Raw genomic sequence first — 18,046 nt, 5'->3', positions numbered from 1 at the left:
AAATCAAGGTGCCACATCGATTAAACTCTATTTTGGCACTTAGAGTTGGTTCATGTTTATGAGGAGAAAAACGCTATGGCAGATGATCTTGTCAGTTGAAGTTATAATATGAATCATGGGTGCCATTATTTTGAAAATCCACCTAAATGGATTAGAACTCATTTATTGGATGATATGATTGAAATCTCTAGGACTCAAGCTCCTTATAATAATTTATTGATCTAGGTTTGCGGTGATCTATCCCTTGTCTAAATTTTATATTAATGAAAGTTTTATTGTCAATCAAAAGATGATGAAAAGACATTTTGTGACAACCCGTCCTGGATTTTACAGAACAAAAAGGTATTTTTCGTATTTTCATTTTGGTTGGGTTTTATTTGTTTAAATTATTGCTTTTTGACCTTAAATGGTGTGCCTAAGGGGCCCACCCCTGATTTTGATTCCCCCAGCTCCCCCCTTCTTAGCTGCCATGTGGCAATTCCTTAACCCCTTTTTTCTCTCCTCCTCATCCCGAGCTCACACTTTCTTTCTCACTCTCGAATCTCTTTCTCCTTCTCACAGATCTCTCTCCCTCTCTCTGATTTGCTCACACCCCTGCACACACCTATTTGGAGACAAACGACGAGGAGATAAGACCGTGCACCACCACTGACACACCCCGATCGAGATCAGGGCATGCTGGCCGTCACGTGGAAGTGACGTAACCATGTGCACAGTGCGGAAGCTAATAAAATAGTAATATAAATAGTACGAATAAATAAAACTAGCCTTACACAAAGTAATAAAAACAAGTGTAAGCGTAAGTGCGACACAAAGTTCAGAGCATAAAGCCTAATGCAATCCAAAAGGAAACGACACAACAGAGCACACCCGAAGGTGGTCCTACACTGGTGATCGTCTGTCAGATATGCCGGGGAAATCCCCAGGGAAGCCACCAAACGTGCTAGCCAACTAGAACTTGGAGGGGCACAAAACAAAAGCGTGAGTGGGCAAAAACAAAGCTTTTCGAAAATCATTTAATAAATAAGTTTTAACCCCTCGCCGTAAAACCTGTATACTTCCCAGAAAATAGAATATATATATATAAGTCATGCTCAGGAATATGCTATGCCAAAACCTCGAAAGTAAAATGCAAGTGCTCAGGTAATAACGCATCAATATCATATAATCTGTCAGCCGGAGTCACCTAACGTGACCTGTACGGCTGAATCTAGAGCTCAAATCTCTGTCTCACTAACTAGACCTGCACACGAGTCGGAACCACCTAAAGTGGTCTGTACGACAGGCCTGGGTGTAATATATATGTATACGCTCAAGTGCTACGATCACGTGAAGGCTGGGCGAATAGTCGCGGGTCACCTACGAGTCGGAACCACCTATAGTGGTCTGTACGACAGGACTGTGCACCTAACTTGGATCCAAGCTGAGCGTGTGGTGCGGGAGGTGAACATCACGTGAAGGATTGTGCCCAACTCAGGGCGGGAGCACTAACACCGGAGGTGCAGGTTATGAGCTCTCTATGTATCTAGAATCACTACTGAATGTAAATATAAATCACAACTCACCTGGCACTTACCTGTGCGTCCGCAGCACCAATACACACACATATATAAATGCAAGTAACCATGCATAACAAACGGCGATATAATATATGGCATTTAACGAATAAACATTTCAAATCATTTTCTGGGAGAATATAAGTATATAGGTATATACGGAAAACCAAAAGCCCACTCACTGATATGTGGAAGGGTCGTAACCCCCCTGCCTCGAGTGACCACGCTCGTCCTCGGGATACATCTCACTTATATGCGAAACAACTATAAAAACGTAAATTTTAAAGCACATAACCAAACTTAAGAAATAACTTCTCATACAATGCTCAAATGGGGTGTATGAATACACCAACGTGATCTACTCAACCTCAAGAACATCCCCATATTTTTAAAGTAATTTTTCACCGTCGCACGCGCCCCCACGCGCCGGCCACGCGCAGGCACGTGCCTGGCACGCTGACTGCTTCAGTTGATGCCGTCACGAATATTCCGTTATCTATAACGGTTTCCGTCAACGGCATCAGGAATATTCCGTCAGATTTGACGGAATATTCCGTCGTCTTCTCCGGCGAGACTCTAGCGCCGAAAAATCGGGAAAACTTTAAATCGTCCTATCTTCTTCGTTTTTCAACCAAATTTCACAAAATTGGTACCAAAATGAAGCTTACAACGAGAGGAACAAAATCATACCACTTTCAAGTGCTAAAATCTACAAAATCTCACCTGAAAAATCACCCCAACTCCGGCCAACCTCGAAACTCGTGATCCCGACGTCCAAAACCTTCAAACGAACCACCCCGAGCCTCCTAGGGACCTCACCAAGCTTCCTACAAGCTTGAAATTACCAAAATCATGAGAAATTACGTGTGCATGAACAGTACCAAAATCGGGCAACCCGAGTTCGACGTGAAAACGAAGGTAACCTTACCTGAAATGGGTATGGTTGGACTCCTATGAGCCTCACGAGCATGGATATGTACTTTGTTTCTTCGATCTGTGAGGATTTGATGGGTTTGTGTGTGTGTCCATACGTTTGGATAGGAAATGGGAAGGAAAGGGAGCTCGGGACAGGGTGCAGGGATAGGGGAAAGGGTGTGGGGTGTAGGTTAGTGTGTGTGTGGTCCAAAACATGCCAACAAAAACCCAAAAACAACCACACGATGTAAAAATCACATTAGGGCAAAATCGTTTTTTCACGCGTACGTTTTTAAAAAAATTTCGGGACGGGCTGTCATAACCACCCTCGACCACCTCCTTGACCCCCCCCTCCGCGTCCCCGACGAACAAAAAGAAGAAAACCCAGCTCCGGCGAACCCTGGGGCTTTCGAGACAAAACCCGGCCACCTCACAGCGAGTTTCATGTGCATTTATTATGGTGTTTCCGTCTTCGCTAGTTTGCGTGACACTTTGACAACGGAGTCTCTATGAGTGGACCCTTTCTAAAATGCATGTTTTAATAGTAGAAATGTATACATGAAAAGCATGATTTAATGGTTACGTTTTATGAAACGTTTTATAAGTAAATTGGATTTACATTATGTGATTATCATGCTTTACTGAGAATATTTTGGAATACCATATTTTATCGAACTTATGTTCTTTGTAGTATGATGGATGACTATATACTATTTATCAACATATTTTTACACTTCTTTGTAGTATATATGATGGATGACTATATGTTATGAAGATGTTTTTGAGATATATGGATTTATGTTGGAAAGAGTATATTTAATGTTTTGTGCGTATCTAATGGTCACTGGTCGGGCTTCGGGCCGAGAAAGATATATGTAGATGGCTTCGGGCTGAGGGAGATATATGTAGAGGGCTTTGAGCTGAGAGATATATGCACTGGCTTCGGGCCAAGAAATATAGTGCCTATGGGCGATTTGATACCACTACTTAGCACACTATATATGATGTATGTTTTATGAAGGTTTTATGGCATGCTAGGATTTCGGAAAACCTATTACATATTATACTATCAACTTGGTCCACTCATGTTTGTTTTGCGCCCCCTCAAGACTTAGAATCAAGGCATACAATCCCGACGTCAAGGCATTTTCACATCGGCATCTTCGAGTCCTCTCGGTGTAGGATCCACTCCTTTGCTCATTCAATTTTATATTATTTCCTTTTAGTGTTCTAAATTAGTTGTATACTCTGAATACGTTCCTCATTTGGATATTAATTATACTTAAATTTATAAGTCTTATTTATTTTCATTGGTTCTCGTGCACACTAGTATGGCTTCGTCACCTTCAGGTGTCGCCCAGCACGTGCCTACTCTGGTGTTCGGGAAATATCAGAGTCGGACGTGTCACATTTTATCTTGTATCACAAAATAAAGTTGTGGACAATAAATTAATTTTGCACAAACAAAACTTTATAGTTATTTTTAAAAAATAAAACCACAAACTCATCCTCATTTTCACTTTCTGTTTATCGTTCTCTCTATTTCTCATTTTTTTTCTTTAAAAAAAAAAAAAATTATCCACACACATGTAAGCATAGCGATAAAAAAATAAAAAATAATAAAAAAAAAACCTATTTTGGCTAATTTCCCTCACTAAGGCCATCTCCAATGGTTGGGCTAAAAATCAAATTTTTTAGCACATAAAATTTAGTTTTTAGTCTAGAAACAGCTTTTCTGTTCGAACCATTCTAACCTAAAATTTTAGCCCGGATTGACACACCCCGTCCCGAAGGAGGGCATGCTGGCCGTCACGTGAGAGTGACGTAACCATTTACACAGTTCGGAAGCTTTAAAATATACAACTACTAAGATAAACCACCCGAAGGTGAGTCCTCATTTGGTCCATTCTGTCAGAACACCGTTGAATTTCCTCGTAGTCACCACACCTGCAATTCTTGAACCTGGAGGGGCGCAAAACCAAAATTGAGTGGGTCAGTAAAACAAATCTTTTCCAAATCCAAACACTTCTCAAAACTTTGTAACCCCTCTCCGTAAAACTTGTATACTTTCCCAGAAATAAAGTATATACTCATATATGTAATATATCTCAAATTATGCTAGACAATATGAATGTATGTCATGCCAAGTATCATAACAGAATGCTCATCATCTCTATGTGAATATGATGGAATAACATATAATCAATTCAACATTCGGCTATAAACATAGTTCATCCTCTTTCATTCTAATCAACTCAGCCCTCGGCTGCATATATAACTCATAACTAACTCATCATAATCAACTCAGTCAGCGACTGCATATATAGCTCATAATCAACTCATCACATCAACAACATAACATCTGGCAGCCGGAGTCACCTAACGTGACCTGTACGGCTGCATATAGAGCTCAAATCATACTCACAATAACTAAACAACTGAACCTGCCCACGAGTCGGAACCACCTAATGTGGTCTGTACGACAGGCCTGGGTGTTACGTATATATACGTTCTAGTGCTACGATCACGTAAGACTGGGCGAATAATCGCACGTCACCTACGAGTCGGAACCACCTCTTGTGGTCTGTACGACAGGCTATGCACCTAGCTTGGATCCAAGCTGAGCATAAGGTGCGGGGAGGTGAACATCACGTGAAGGACTGGCCCTGCTCAGGGCGAGCACTAACACCGGGGATCAGGTTATGAGCTCTCTAAGCATCTCAAGCTACTCATTCTTCATATCTCAATCGTATTTCAATCATATCACAATCATATTTCAATTATATCACAAACATATCTCGATCATGTCAAAATCGCATCTCAATCATATCACACTCATATTTCATTTGTATTTCCATAGTATTTCAATCGTATACCAAACGTATTTCATGCGTATATCGAATGTATTTCATACGTATATCAAATGTAGCTTACCTGGGCCTCCTCAGCACCATGCAACAGTATGCATAATTATGGTAATGCACATATTAAAATATGATGCATGTATGACAGGATATTTAATTCGTATTTCTTTTAAAATACGTTTTCTGGGAAATACGTCAAGTATATATATATGGAAAACAAAACTGCCCACTCACAGATCACATCGACGTCTCGTAGGTCCCTGAGCCTCCCCTAGATTGGTTACATTCTTCTTCTGTATAATTTTCACCTATACAAAAAGTAACCAAATTATCGTTATTTAACGTGCATACACCAAACATTCGTCAATAACTTTCTCATACGTTGCTCAATTTGGGTGTATGAATATACCACGGTGATCTACACGACGTCACGAACGCGTGACAATTTTTAGAACTCAATTCGGACCACGCACGCGCCCCCACGCGCCCCGTCTACGCGCTGCCCACGCGCGCGTCTTCTTCCTCGCGTCGCCGGACTGGTTTCGCCGGAGTTGGTGTTTTGCCGGAATTTCTGGGTAAATTTCAAAGTGTCATAACTTCTTCATTTCTTAACCATTTTCGACGTACTATATATCAAAATGAAGGTATTGACGAGACGAACACATCCATACCTGCCTCGACCCCTAACTCGCCGTGGATTCTCCGGAAAAAGCCTCGAAAGCTCCGGCCAACTTTGACCACAATGATCCCGACGTCCAAACTTCTCCAACGAAGTATTCCGAGGCTCCTTGGGACCTCACTAAGACATCTACAAGCTTAAAAATCCCAAAAACACGCTAGTGTAAGTTTGCATGAATAGTACCTAAATCGGACTACCTCGAATCGACATGAAAACGAAGGATTTCTCACCTGAAAATGGTATGGTTGCACTCGTACGAGCTTCACGAGTCCAAAAATGCCCTTGGTTCCTTCGATCCATCAAGGTTTGGGTGATGTGTGTGTTGTCCGTACGTTTTCAGAAGGAAGAAGAAGAAATGGGAGCTCGGGAGAGAGAGAGAGAGAAAAGTGACAGAAAAGAGACAGAGGGAGAGGAAAACACGGGAGAGTGAGAGACAGTGTGTGTGAGTGTGTGTGTGTGGTCCAACACATGCCACACCACACAACCAACACTAAACGTAAATGTAACGAACTAGGGGTAAAAAGGTAAATTCACACATACGTTTTTATAATCTCGGGACGGGATGTCACACGGATTATTAAAGAATGAACTTAGAATATTTTTTTGTTAAATTAAATTTAAAAAAATAAATAAATATGTAAACTATCGTAAATTAATTTTATGAACATTTTAATCTAAAAAAATTTAAATTCCAATAAATATTGGGTGGAGTCCATTTCTATTTCTGAGCTAAATTTTGGGGGAAATTTGGCATTGGTTTAGCATTTAGCATTTAGTATAAAATTTTCCCTTAGGTTGGAGTGGGTTTGGGAGGAAATTTTGAAAAATAATTTGACTTTTAGCCCACATTGGAGTTGATCTAAAAGAAAAAGCTAAAGCAAAAAATGGAAAATGGAAAGAGAAGGTGAAAACCCAGGAAGACATACGTGGAAAGCCAAAGGTGGATGGCCCACAAAATTAGTAGTCCCCGCAGGTGACGTAACCAACCCTCCTCCGTACGTGCATTTACAAAAGGTTAAACAAAAATTTACTGCAGCCGTGACTACCACTTAGCCAAGTCAATCCCCGTCGGTTTTTCACCCCGAAATCGCAGGGTTTTGGGACGCGTTTAGGGGTTTAAGGCCGTCTTACACAACTCTTCGCCCACTCAGTAGTCGTGGGTGGGACTCAGAGAGCCAGTAGTGCTCACCGATTCCCCTTCTCAAATTAGGGTTTTTTGGCGGCTAGGTTTTGACTCAATCCCAATTACAATTTGATTTCTCTGCAAATCCTATTGCTTCCAGGCTTTATGCGTTCCCTGTCCTTTGATATAAAAGTTCATTTCTCCAACTCCAATTTGGTTTTTTAGCCCCAGTTATCCTCTGGGTGTCTTGATCAAATTTGACACTCCAAGTTGTGAACTTTGATCATCCCCCTCATCAGGGTTGGTGGGTTTGTGAATAAATTTGGGATTTTGCACAGGTTTTGTGATTTGGGTTTTCTGGAATTGGACTCTGCCTGTTGATCTGATTGTGTTATCTGGTGCAGTTCTTTGATTCTTGCTTGCTATCATACATTGAATTTGTATAGGATTTGTTGGGGGATTGAAAGTTTTGATCTTTATTTGATTGGTTTACAGAGGAAAGTTTCCGCTCTAGAGTAGTTTTCTGAGGTATGAATTTTTCTGATCACTCACAATTTAGGCCACCGCAAACGCCTTACAATGGCGGTGGCAGTGACGTGGTTAATTGCTGGCCGCCTGCGTTTTCAATGAACAATGATGACCAGCATTCTCAGGTTGAGCAGCAACCTTTTAAAAGGGCTAGGAATTCTGAAGAACGCCAATCGAATCCGATGCCATACCCGCCGATGAACTATAGGGTTCAGCAGCCGAGTGCCCCAGTTAACAAGGGAGCAAGCAACATTTTCTATAAGACCCGTTTGTGTGTAAATTTTAAATCCGGTATGTGTAGGAATGGTGAGAATTGTAACTATGCACATGGCATTGAAGATATCCGCCATCCCCCGCCCAATTGGCAAGAACTTGTTTCCATACGTGATGAGGATCGGCCATTGTCTGGTAATTGGGATGATGATCAGAAAATAATCCACAGGATGAAGCTGTGCAAGAAGTTTTATAATGGTGAGGAGTGTCCTTATGGAGATAGGTGTAACTTTCTTCATGAAGAGCCATCAAAGTTTAGGGATGATTCGGGTAGGTTTAGGGAGAACACAGCAATAAGCATTGGAACTACAGGAGCACCAGTGGCTCATGGGAGTGGCTCTAATCCTCCTGAGGAAAATAGGCTTGTAAACGCGGGTATGGATGCTTCCCGGGGAAATGTGAAGCCAGTGTATTGGAAGACAAAGTTATGTAATAAGTGGGAGACAACGGGTAAATGCCCCTTCAGCGAGAAATGTCACTTTGCTCACGGGCTAACAGGTTCTCAGTGCTAGTGCTTGGTATCTTAAATTAACAGTTATCATTATGCTTGCTTCTCTGCTTAGTATGATCAATTTTAATATCAAATCTATGTTAGACTTTAAATTTAGGCTGACAATCGTATTTGGAACTGAATCATTGTTAGCTTTTGCAATAGGAGTCCTGGCATTTTACTGCGATTTGTAGATGAGGTTAGAGGAGCAATGGTGCTATTACTTAAAGCATGTAGGTTTCGTTTTGAATGACACATAAGCTGACTGGCAATGTTGTTTCATAGATTGAATTCCGAATACAGGGTAACAGAGGTTCCTTTGTAAATTGATGCTTCGGGTAATTATTCCATTTCATTTCAAAGGAAACTGTTTCGGTCATGCGTGCATTTCCTTGATTCTTATTTCAAGGCCTATGCACGAGTATATTGTGTGGTTGTTGGTGTGATTTTGAACTTTGGTATTCCTAATGCCTACTCTGGAAATTGTATATTTTGTCGTGTACTCGGTATATATGTTAACAAGCAATCTATGGCTGTGTAGCGTTTATTTGTTTTATGCGAATGGCATGCCATTAGATGATTAGGGATTTCTTTTAAGATGTTTGTGTATCGAGTTTGTTTGTAAATGTTGAGGAAGGTGATTAAAGAGAAGGTTAAAAAAATGTGGGAACTGCCCTTTTGATGCTAATACTGGTTTTCTAATATTGACTTTTGATTTCAGAGTTGCAAGCGCCCGGTGGACGTACCGTTGAGGCAGAATTTCTGAATACCCCTCCCCTTCCGATACCCCAAGTTGTTGCTGCTGTCAACTCATCCGCAACCGCAATAGCAGCACTTCCTGCTTTAAACAACGATGGGGGGCAGAGGAAGAAGGGCATGCTAAAATGGAAAGGGTCCAAGAAGATCAATCGCATATACGCTGACTGGCTTGATGATGTTCCGCTGGTGCACCAGCACAACTTAGTCGAGAGCTAAATTTGAGTTCAAGCTCTTATCTCGGAGGCATTTTTGAGTTGGTTCAAGAATTCCAGAGTGCTGGTGCCAAGTTTCGAAATTTTTGCTGTTAGAGGATAATTTGATTACGGCGTTTGATCATTGTCTGTTGGTCAGGTCTATAGGTTTCTGGTTCTTGTTATTTATAGTATTGGTTCCTCTATCCTCAATAGAGATTGTTCTAATAATGTTGCCAAAACTAGCTCTTGTTTTTTGAAAGATCAAATAAAGCTTTTATGTTCAATTTCCATTCTCCTAGTCTCTTTTATAAAGAAAACTCTTAAGTTTGTACGCCTAGATGTGAATTCTCAGGGGACGACGAGCCTGAAGGCCTCGACCCCCCAACTGTAAGATTGTAACTCTTATGTTCAATTTTGCTTCTCTCAATCTCACTTTACGAAGAAAAGGCAGTTACCAAGTTCTCATGTGGTCAAAAAGAGCATATCACGCGCCATAAGTTGCTAAAGGCCGTTGTGCGTCTCAATCAGTGACAGTTGTCATCACTCCAGCCTCCTTAGTAGTTTGTCACCACCCACCTACGTTCGCTTTCCTTCTCTCTCCTCTCTTCGTCCACTCACCTCCTTTCTTTCTGTACAAAATCCACTCTCCACACCCTGACCAGACGAGCTCTTTCTTCCCCCGCCGCCGCCGCAGCCACCGCCACCATGTCCATAAACCTCCAGTCCCACGCCTTCGCTGGCAATCCTCTGCTATCCAAGACCCCAAATCCCAGCGACCCGTTTTCACCATCCCAAGCCCTCGAGACCCTCAAAACCCAACTTTTGGAAGGGGCCCAATTGCCTTCTTCCCTCAGCTTCAAGGTTCTGCCCTTCAGAATGGGCAGTCCTTTAGCCTCCTCCAGCCGTGGGGCCGGCGATTCCGCGCCAAATTGTCATCTGGGTTGGATCAGTTTGTCTGAGTTTAAAGGTTTCCTGGCCAGTTGTGGGGTTCAACTGAGTGGAGAGTCGCTGGTTTATCTGGGTTCTCGGCCCGAAGACGATGTCGTTTATTGGGCAGTTGATGTTTCTGCTGAGAGTAACTTGGTTACTGAATTGGGTAGCAAGCAATTGTGTTTTGTTGAGCTGAGGACGCTTATGATGGCTACTGATTGGGCTGATGCTCGAGCTATGGGGGAGTTGGCTATTGCTGGACATGTAAGTGCTTCTGCTCAAAAGTGCTTAAGAATGCCTAATATTTTAAAATTGACATGTTAGTGAGATCAAGTTCTTTGAATTGCAATGCGAATGTCTTTGGTATGTCTAGTGAATTAACCAATTGAAGTTTTTTATTTCTGTTTACCGGTTGTGTGGTGATCTCAATCGGTTCTGGAAATAGTTTAAGAGATGTTGAATGATTTTGGTGTGATCAGGCTAGGGCTTTGCTAGATTGGCATAGTATAACACAATTTTGTGGACATTGTGGAGAAAAAACAGTCCGCAAGGAAGCCGGTAGGCGGAAGCAATGTTCGAGTGAGCTGTGCCGAAAGCGGGTCTACCCTCGTGTTGATCCGGTATGATTGTGCTTGTGAGTTTCCATTTCAAGCATTGGTTCAATCTCTTGTATAGTTGTCTCATACATTTGCCTTTTGAACAGGTTGTCATAATGTTAGTCATTGATAGAGAGAATGACCGTGCTCTATTAAGTAGACAGTCTCGATATGTACCTAGAATGTGGAGCTGCTTAGCTGGTTTTATAGAGGTAAGCTCTATGGGATATATCACTCTTTGTTAACACTTAATAGTTTTAATATCAGTATCAATGCTCACTTTCGGGAGGTCTGTAACATGTTTAATTAGTTTCGATCCTTTTGTTGTCCTTAGCCAGGAGAAAGCTTAGAAGAAGCAGTGAGGAGAGAAACGTGGGAGGAGACCAGAATTGAAGTAGGAGAAGTTGTCTATCATAGCTCTCAGCCATGGCCTGGTATAAACTTTGTGTATGTGTGTTGTTTACAGATTATTGTACACCCCATATGGATTTCTTTCTTTGTTTTATGTTGATTGATTGAGTTCCTGTTTTGGTTTGTTTCCAGTTGGACCAAGTAGCATGCCGTGCCAGTTGATGGTTGGCTTTTTGGCATATGCAAAGTCACTTGAAATAAGTGTGGACAAGGAAGAGTTGGAAGGTACCCACTAAATTAGCCTATATTTACGATTTTATTGGACCTTCGATCATGTTTCCCCTTTTATGTTTCCCGTGGAAAAACTGCAAGAATGTAGTAATTATGCGAGGCATTGCATCTGATAGTCATAAAAGCAACGTTGTACGCAGCCGATCAGATGAATTTCTAATGTTTATTTCTCCTTAAAATTTTTGTTTAACTAGATGCTCAGTGGCACAGTAGAGAAGATGTAAAGAGAGCTTTGGCATTTGCTGAGTACAAGAAGGCACAGAATACGTTGGCATCAAAGGTAGAACAGATATGCAAAGGAGTAGAGAAAGAGCAGCGCTTGTCTGCCGACTTCAATGTTGAAAGTGGTGAACTCGCCTCCATGTTTATACGCGGGCCATTTTCAATTGCCCATCACCTTATCTCTTCATGGGCCTATCAGGATGCAACCGATGGTGCCGCAGCTCTAAAACAATCTAGCGGTTCTACTTCGAATTTGTAGCATGGTTCAATTCTTTTCATCCGTACTCCAAATTCCCGGACTACTAGTCTTTCGATAATCAAATAAGCTCGGATATATGTTGATCCTTGCCCATTTTATCGTTGACCTAGCCCAAGCGATCCATGGGATCGATACATTTCTTAAGAAGAAGATTGTTTGGAGGCAGAACGGCCTGCCACTCGTCTGAAACAATGATTACGGTGTTCACCGCCCTCACCAGCAGGACCTGGACTGCAATTCTTGACGGGTTTCGTGCCCCCTCCGTGTCCCGTATTTTTATCGCTTTCAATTGCAGGAATCACCACATGCTCCATGGTTTGTGTGTCAGGGTACCACAACCTCAAAGCCCTGTTCATTGCCATGTGACCAGAAAAATGTTTTCGCCGCTGACTTAAAAGGTAAGTGAAGTTTTCGATGAAAATCGAAATTGGTATCTTCCAGGCTTTCACATATTTGTGATAGATACGTAAGCAAGAAAGTAACAATAAATTAACAAAATTGACTTTGTAGCTTTTCTTGGTAAAAACCAGCCATCTAAGAGAATACCTTTATCATCATAGCTAGCAGGGCCGGTCCAGAGATTTTTGAAGTTCAGGGCGACGTCAAAAAATATGCCTTTATTTCATATAAAAAAAATATTTGTTTTCATACGTAAAACATCGATAAAATTATATTTAGAAAAACACTTTAAACTCAATAATTTAGAAATACGGAATAATTAATTTATTTTGTATCAAGAGAAGGGAACTAAAAAACTTCGGGCTTTTAAGTAGATAGAATATGAGTTTTGTTTTCCATCTGAACTTTTAAAGTGTTTTTATATAAATCGTGAGTTGTTTTTTCTTATTTACTAACCTCGTCAATATAAGACTAAAAAAATATTAATGTTTTTGAGTCTTTAAGGATATATATAAGTAATGAATGAACACTAAATAAAACCTTTTAAGGACACGTAATATTATTTGGAAATTTGGTCTAAAAATTTAGTCTACGCATTATTTTTTTGTTGAAGATTAGACTTCAATTGGAACAGATATTTAAAAATAGCAACCCCTATAGCTACTAGCTAGTAAATAAATTAACAACCAAACAAAAATTTGTAAAAATTGAAAAAAATAAACATGTACCTATTTTGAACTTAGGACCTCTCATTAATTATAAACAACAATAACCATTGCTTCTAATTAAACTTCTCGATCATTTAGCCAAATTTTATAAATTTATATTGTTATGAAAAGAAATTTGTAAAAATTGGAATGTAAATAAGTACACATGGTGTTTTGAACCTAAGACATCTTCATTCATTTTAAACAACAAAACCACCAATTCTAGTTAAATTTCTTTGTCACTAAACCAAATTTTATAATTTATACTCTTATTGATGCGGGAGGCAGACCTTGAAGAAAACAATTTGAAGACCACTATAATGCATAGGAATAATAAGGCTGTGTATTTTAATGACATAGGAACTTGTTAAGTCATTTTTAGAGAGTTTCTTAGGAAGTTGTAGTATATTTATGCCCCTTTATCTTGAGTTCCTTTAAATATTGATGTATCAAAAGCCTTTGGGGCGAGACTTGAATGAATTAAAATATATTTTGCTTTGTGCAATTGAAGTGAGTGATTTCTCCTTCTCCAATCAAGCATTTGGTTTGGTCATGTGAGCGAATCCACAATTAGTGACGTGAGCGAGCTCCGTTACCCCTGGTTGAGTGAATCCCAGGTTATCTATTCCCCTCTCCTCGATACCCTTGGTTCTGTCCTGCATCACTTATAAAAACATAAATATATCACCCTAATAATTTTGGTGCCCCCAATTTTTTTGGGCCTCGGACGGTCACCCTGCCTGCACTGGGCCTAGGCCGGGCCTGATAGCTAAAGACGAGGACATGGCATCAAAGATTCTCAATTAGGTTTCATGGGCTATGATGAAGCAAAACTTCTCCGTAAAGAGATGGTTGAGTGATATAGCATTGGAAGAAATTAAGATGCAAATGGTCCCATTTTGGGTCCAAATGAAAGGGGTCCCTATGTATCTTAGCTCTTATGAGAATGCACAGCGAATTGCAGGAAAAATCAGGGAAGTCTTGGTGGTGGAGGACTTGGCACATGCTAGGGGTTTTCCTTAGCGCAAGGGTGATGGTACTACAAACCCATTACCAGCTGGATGTTGGTTGGCCAAGCAAGAGGATCGAGACTCATGGGTGGAATTTCGCTATGAAATACTGCAGAACTTTTGTTACAAATGTGGGAGAATCGGACATGAAAGTGCTGAATGCTTTTTTCAACCAAACACGAATAGTGTTGCGGGGTATGGTGATTGGACGTAAACGAAGATGGTTCGGGATGTGCAAGAGATTACCAGACCGGAGGTGATTTTTCAAGGACAGATGAGGTGTGCTGGAGAGAGTAAGAAGAGAAGGCAAGCCACGGCTATGGAGGGAAGCTTTACTATACGGGCCTGCCCGAATAGCAGTGCTGGGCACGAGATACAGAAGTCGCCACAATCTACTGGGCCTCAACTTTTGATCAGTGATAGCCTGACTCAAAGGCAGGCTAGGCAAACTATTGGAGAGATTGGGGCGACCATGCCAAATATTGAAACTGAAATCTTAGGGATAAGGCCTATTGTTCCCAACCTACCTGCTTTGCAAAATTCACTCCCGCAATTAGTTGAGTGGGGTACCAGGAAAAACCATTTTAATGCTGTCTTTGGGAAGTTGGGAATAAATCGGGCAGCCGAGGGCCCGATGGCCAACTTTAGAGAGTATAACAAGAGGGCAAAGGGTGAAGGTAGCAGCTTGGGTAGTGGAAAGAGGAAAGGTTGGAGGCCATCGACAAGGGGGCTAACTATTAAGGAATGGGGCATCAGAGCATGTGTATCCCCATCGCAGATGAAGGATACACATGCTTAGTGATGACATTCGCGTATAGCGTTGCTTCTGACATTATGTTTAGTGATGACATTGAACCAAGCTCCGTTGATGAATGTCGACGTAGAACAGATTGGTCAAATTGGAAACAAACAATCTAGGTCGAACTTGATTCGTTTGTGAAACGAAAGGTGTTTGGGCCTGTAACTCCTACTCCACCACATGTGAAACTTGTAGGCTACAAATGGGTTTTCGAGATGAAGTGTAATGAGAAGAATGAAATAGTGTGATACAAAGCACGCCTCGTAGCGCAAGGTTTCTCTCAACGCCTTGGGATTGATTACGAGGAGATGTATTCCCCTGTAATAAACGTCATAACGTTCCATTTCCTTATCAGTTTGGTAGTTTCCGAAAAACTGAATATGCAGCTTATGGACGTGATAACCGTGTATCTTTATGGGGATCTAGATACGAAAATGTACATGAAAGTTCTAAAATGACTTCCATTGACTGGTTCAAATAGTTCTAGACCACGGAACACTCTCTCAATTAGATTGAGGAGGTTGCTATACGGATTGAAACAATCCAAGCGGATGGGTATAACTGTCTGAGTGAGTATTTGACAAATCAGGGTTATGTGAACAATGAACTATTCCCAAGCATGTTCATTAAGAAGTCACATTCTGGATTTGCAATCATTGCAGTTTATGTCGATGACATGAACCTCATTGGAACTCTTGCAGAGCTTGATGAAATTGCCACGTACTTGAAATCGGAATTTGAGATGAAAGATCGTGGGAAAAATCGATATTGTCTTTGCTTGAAGATCGAGCATTGTTCGGATGAAATCCTAGTACATCAATCGAACTACACCCAGAATGTGTTGCGACGTTTTAATGAGGATAAAACGAAGCCTTCGAGTACTCCTATGGTCATTCGGACTCTAGATGCTAAACGAGATCCCTTCCATCTGAATGATGATGATGAAGAGATTTTAGAGCCTAAAGTTCCATAACTAAGTGCAATTGGTGCTTTATTGTATTTTGCTCAATGCACTAGACCTGACATCTCCTTCGCTGTTAATCTTTTGGCTAGATACAACAATGCGCCTACACGCAGACACTGGATTGGTGTTAAAAACATTTTTCGCTACCTTAAGGGTACAATGGATTTGGGCTTATTTTACACCCACAAATCCTTGAGAGGAGTCGTCGCCCCCTCCTCAGTCCTTGAGTTGATTCACGCCTTGTTAGTTATGCATATGTTGGTTATCTATCTAACCCATATAAGGCACGTTCTCAAATGGGTTATGTCTTTACCGTTGGAGACATTGCTATATCTTAGAGGTTTACCAAGCAAACACTAGTTGCGACTTCTTCGAACCATATTGAGATTCTCGCCCTGCATGAAGCCTTGTGAAAGTGCTTTTGGTTGAGAACAGTTATGGAACATATTCGAAGCACTATTGATCTTTTTTCCATCGTTGACCTTACGACGATCTTTGAAGACAATGCAACATGTATCGAGCAGTTAAAGAAGGGATACATCAAGAGAGACAACACCAAGCACATAGCGCCGAAGTTCTTTTATTCTTACCAGCAACACCAGCATCAGAACATCAAAGTCAAGCAAATCCGTTCACAAGACAACCTGGCCGACCTTCTCACGAAGTCATTACCCAAGTCTACTTTTTGAAAGCTCGTCCAAGGAATTGGTATACGTACATTATTTGAATTGAATTGCTTATAGTTCTCTTATTCATAAGTTATGTCTAACTCACGAGGAGTATCCTAAAGCATACTCACTTAAACTTAATGTACTTTTTTTCCTACGATTAGAAGCATTTTTCCCACTGGGTGTTTGTTACCTAACGAGGTTTTAACTAAGCACCCATCTTGGGACGATCATACTCCGTTGAGTTCACTACTTTCGTCCTGTTTGACATTTGTTTTAGACATTATGCATACTTCTCACTTTTCTCCTTAGTTTATGGGTTTTCCACATGCCTTGGGTTTTACCATAGCGAGGTTTTGTGAGTTTTACTACCAATGCATACGTACTTACTTGTCTTTGAGACTTGTGTTCACCCGTTATGCCGACGACTTCATCAACTGTTCTACCTCATCTGCTGAAGATCTAATGCGATGTTTTGTTTGAGTATTTACACACTCAAGGGGGAATGTTACAGTCTTATCGGATAATAAATGTGATTGTGTAAATCCTGGTATATCTAGGAGTGTCTAGTTTATTCTATTAGGAGTTGATTACCTATTAAGAGATGTAATCCTAAAAAGGTAAGGATTCTACCCATCTTACTACTATAAATAAAGGCATAAGGGGGTGATACAACACACACCTCATAATTAAATCTCTCTCATTCTCTCTTGTTGCCACCGGCCTCCTTTCTCTCTATTCCTTAGATAGCTTAGTTAAATAGGCCTACAACACTATTGTTTTTATTTATTTATAAAAAGACATTAATGACTGTGAATAAAGCTTTTATGTTCAATTTCCATTTTCCTAGTTTTTTTTTTAACAATTGATATTATCTACACTGAGAGGAGAGGGGTAGGCTCAAACTCATAATGGGCTAGCAATAATGTGGCTCAAATTCGCCTTTGGCGAGAATTGAACTTAAAACCTTTCACTTACAAGTAAAGATGAATGCCACTAGATTATAATGACATGTTATAAAGAAAACTCTAAGTTTGTGCACCCAGAAGTGAACTCCCAGTGGACAACAAGCCTGAAGGCCTCGAACCCCCGAAAGAAAACTATAAATTATAACTCTTATGTTCAATTTCCCTTCTCCCAATCTCACTCATGAAGAAAAGGAGTTATCAAGTTCTCATGTGACCAAAAATAGCATATCATGGGCCATAAGTTGCTAAAGGCAAATGAAATATTATTATGATAATGTAAATATTTTATACCACTTTAAATAGGATGACTCAACTATTAGCTTTCAATCTAGTGTTGTTATATTCACTTATCAGTGAACTCTCATATTTAACTCGTTTTAATGACGAGTTTGATACTTAATTTTAAAAAATAATTTAATGACAACTCAAATTCGAATACCTTTCTGAAAAATGTAACTGACTTAACTAATATTTAATAAAAATAAGCTCATTCTCTTCAAA

At 40.5% G+C, this 18,046-nt stretch overlaps 2 protein-coding genes across 2 annotated transcripts; both read left to right on the top strand.

The window, feature by feature from the left end:
* Nucleotides 1-7,059: 7,059 nt before the first annotated feature.
* Nucleotides 7,060-9,671, top strand: LOC103958286 (zinc finger CCCH domain-containing protein 39). The gene is made up of 2 exons (XM_009370544.3): nucleotides 7,060-8,436; nucleotides 9,150-9,671. The coding sequence occupies exons 1-2, from the start codon at nucleotides 7,668-7,670 to the stop codon at nucleotides 9,401-9,403; spliced, it is 1,023 nt and encodes a 340-aa protein (XP_009368819.2). The 5' UTR covers nucleotides 7,060-7,667; the 3' UTR covers nucleotides 9,404-9,671.
* Nucleotides 9,672-9,965: 294 nt separating this feature from the next.
* On the top strand, nucleotides 9,966-12,128 carry LOC103958285 (nudix hydrolase 19, chloroplastic-like). Its single transcript, XM_009370543.3, has 6 exons — nucleotides 9,966-10,575; nucleotides 10,791-10,931; nucleotides 11,015-11,119; nucleotides 11,242-11,341; nucleotides 11,451-11,543; nucleotides 11,744-12,128. The coding sequence occupies exons 1-6, from the start codon at nucleotides 10,087-10,089 to the stop codon at nucleotides 12,028-12,030; spliced, it is 1,215 nt and encodes a 404-aa protein (XP_009368818.2). The 5' UTR covers nucleotides 9,966-10,086; the 3' UTR covers nucleotides 12,031-12,128.
* The last annotated feature ends 5,918 nt before the right edge of the window (nucleotides 12,129-18,046 follow it).

The sequence above is a fragment of a genome, unplaced genomic scaffold (assembly GCF_019419815.1).
Source record: "Pyrus x bretschneideri cultivar Hongxiangsu unplaced genomic scaffold, Pyrus_bretschneideri_v1 Contig1, whole genome shotgun sequence".
Lineage (NCBI taxonomy): Eukaryota > Viridiplantae > Streptophyta > Magnoliopsida > Rosales > Rosaceae > Pyrus > Pyrus x bretschneideri.
This window is presented reverse-complemented; position numbering and strand designations above follow the sequence as displayed.

Bases quoted from the DNA above. Each gene is read 5' to 3' on its own strand.
- LOC103958286 (XM_009370544.3), top strand. From the start codon at position 7,668: ATGAATTTTTCTGATCACTCACAATTTAGGCCACCGCAAACGCCTTAC. The intron at 8,437-9,149 runs GTTCTCAGTGCT...TTTTGATTTCAG, and splicing joins CTTTGCTCACGGGCTAACAG to AGTTGCAAGCGCCCGGTGGA.
- LOC103958285 (XM_009370543.3), top strand. From the start codon at position 10,087: ATGTCCATAAACCTCCAGTCCCACGCCTTCGCTGGCAATCCTCTGCTA. The intron at 10,576-10,790 runs GTAAGTGCTTCT...TGGTGTGATCAG, and splicing joins AGTTGGCTATTGCTGGACAT to GCTAGGGCTTTGCTAGATTG. The intron at 11,544-11,743 runs GTACCCACTAAA...TTGTTTAACTAG, and splicing joins GGACAAGGAAGAGTTGGAAG to ATGCTCAGTGGCACAGTAGA.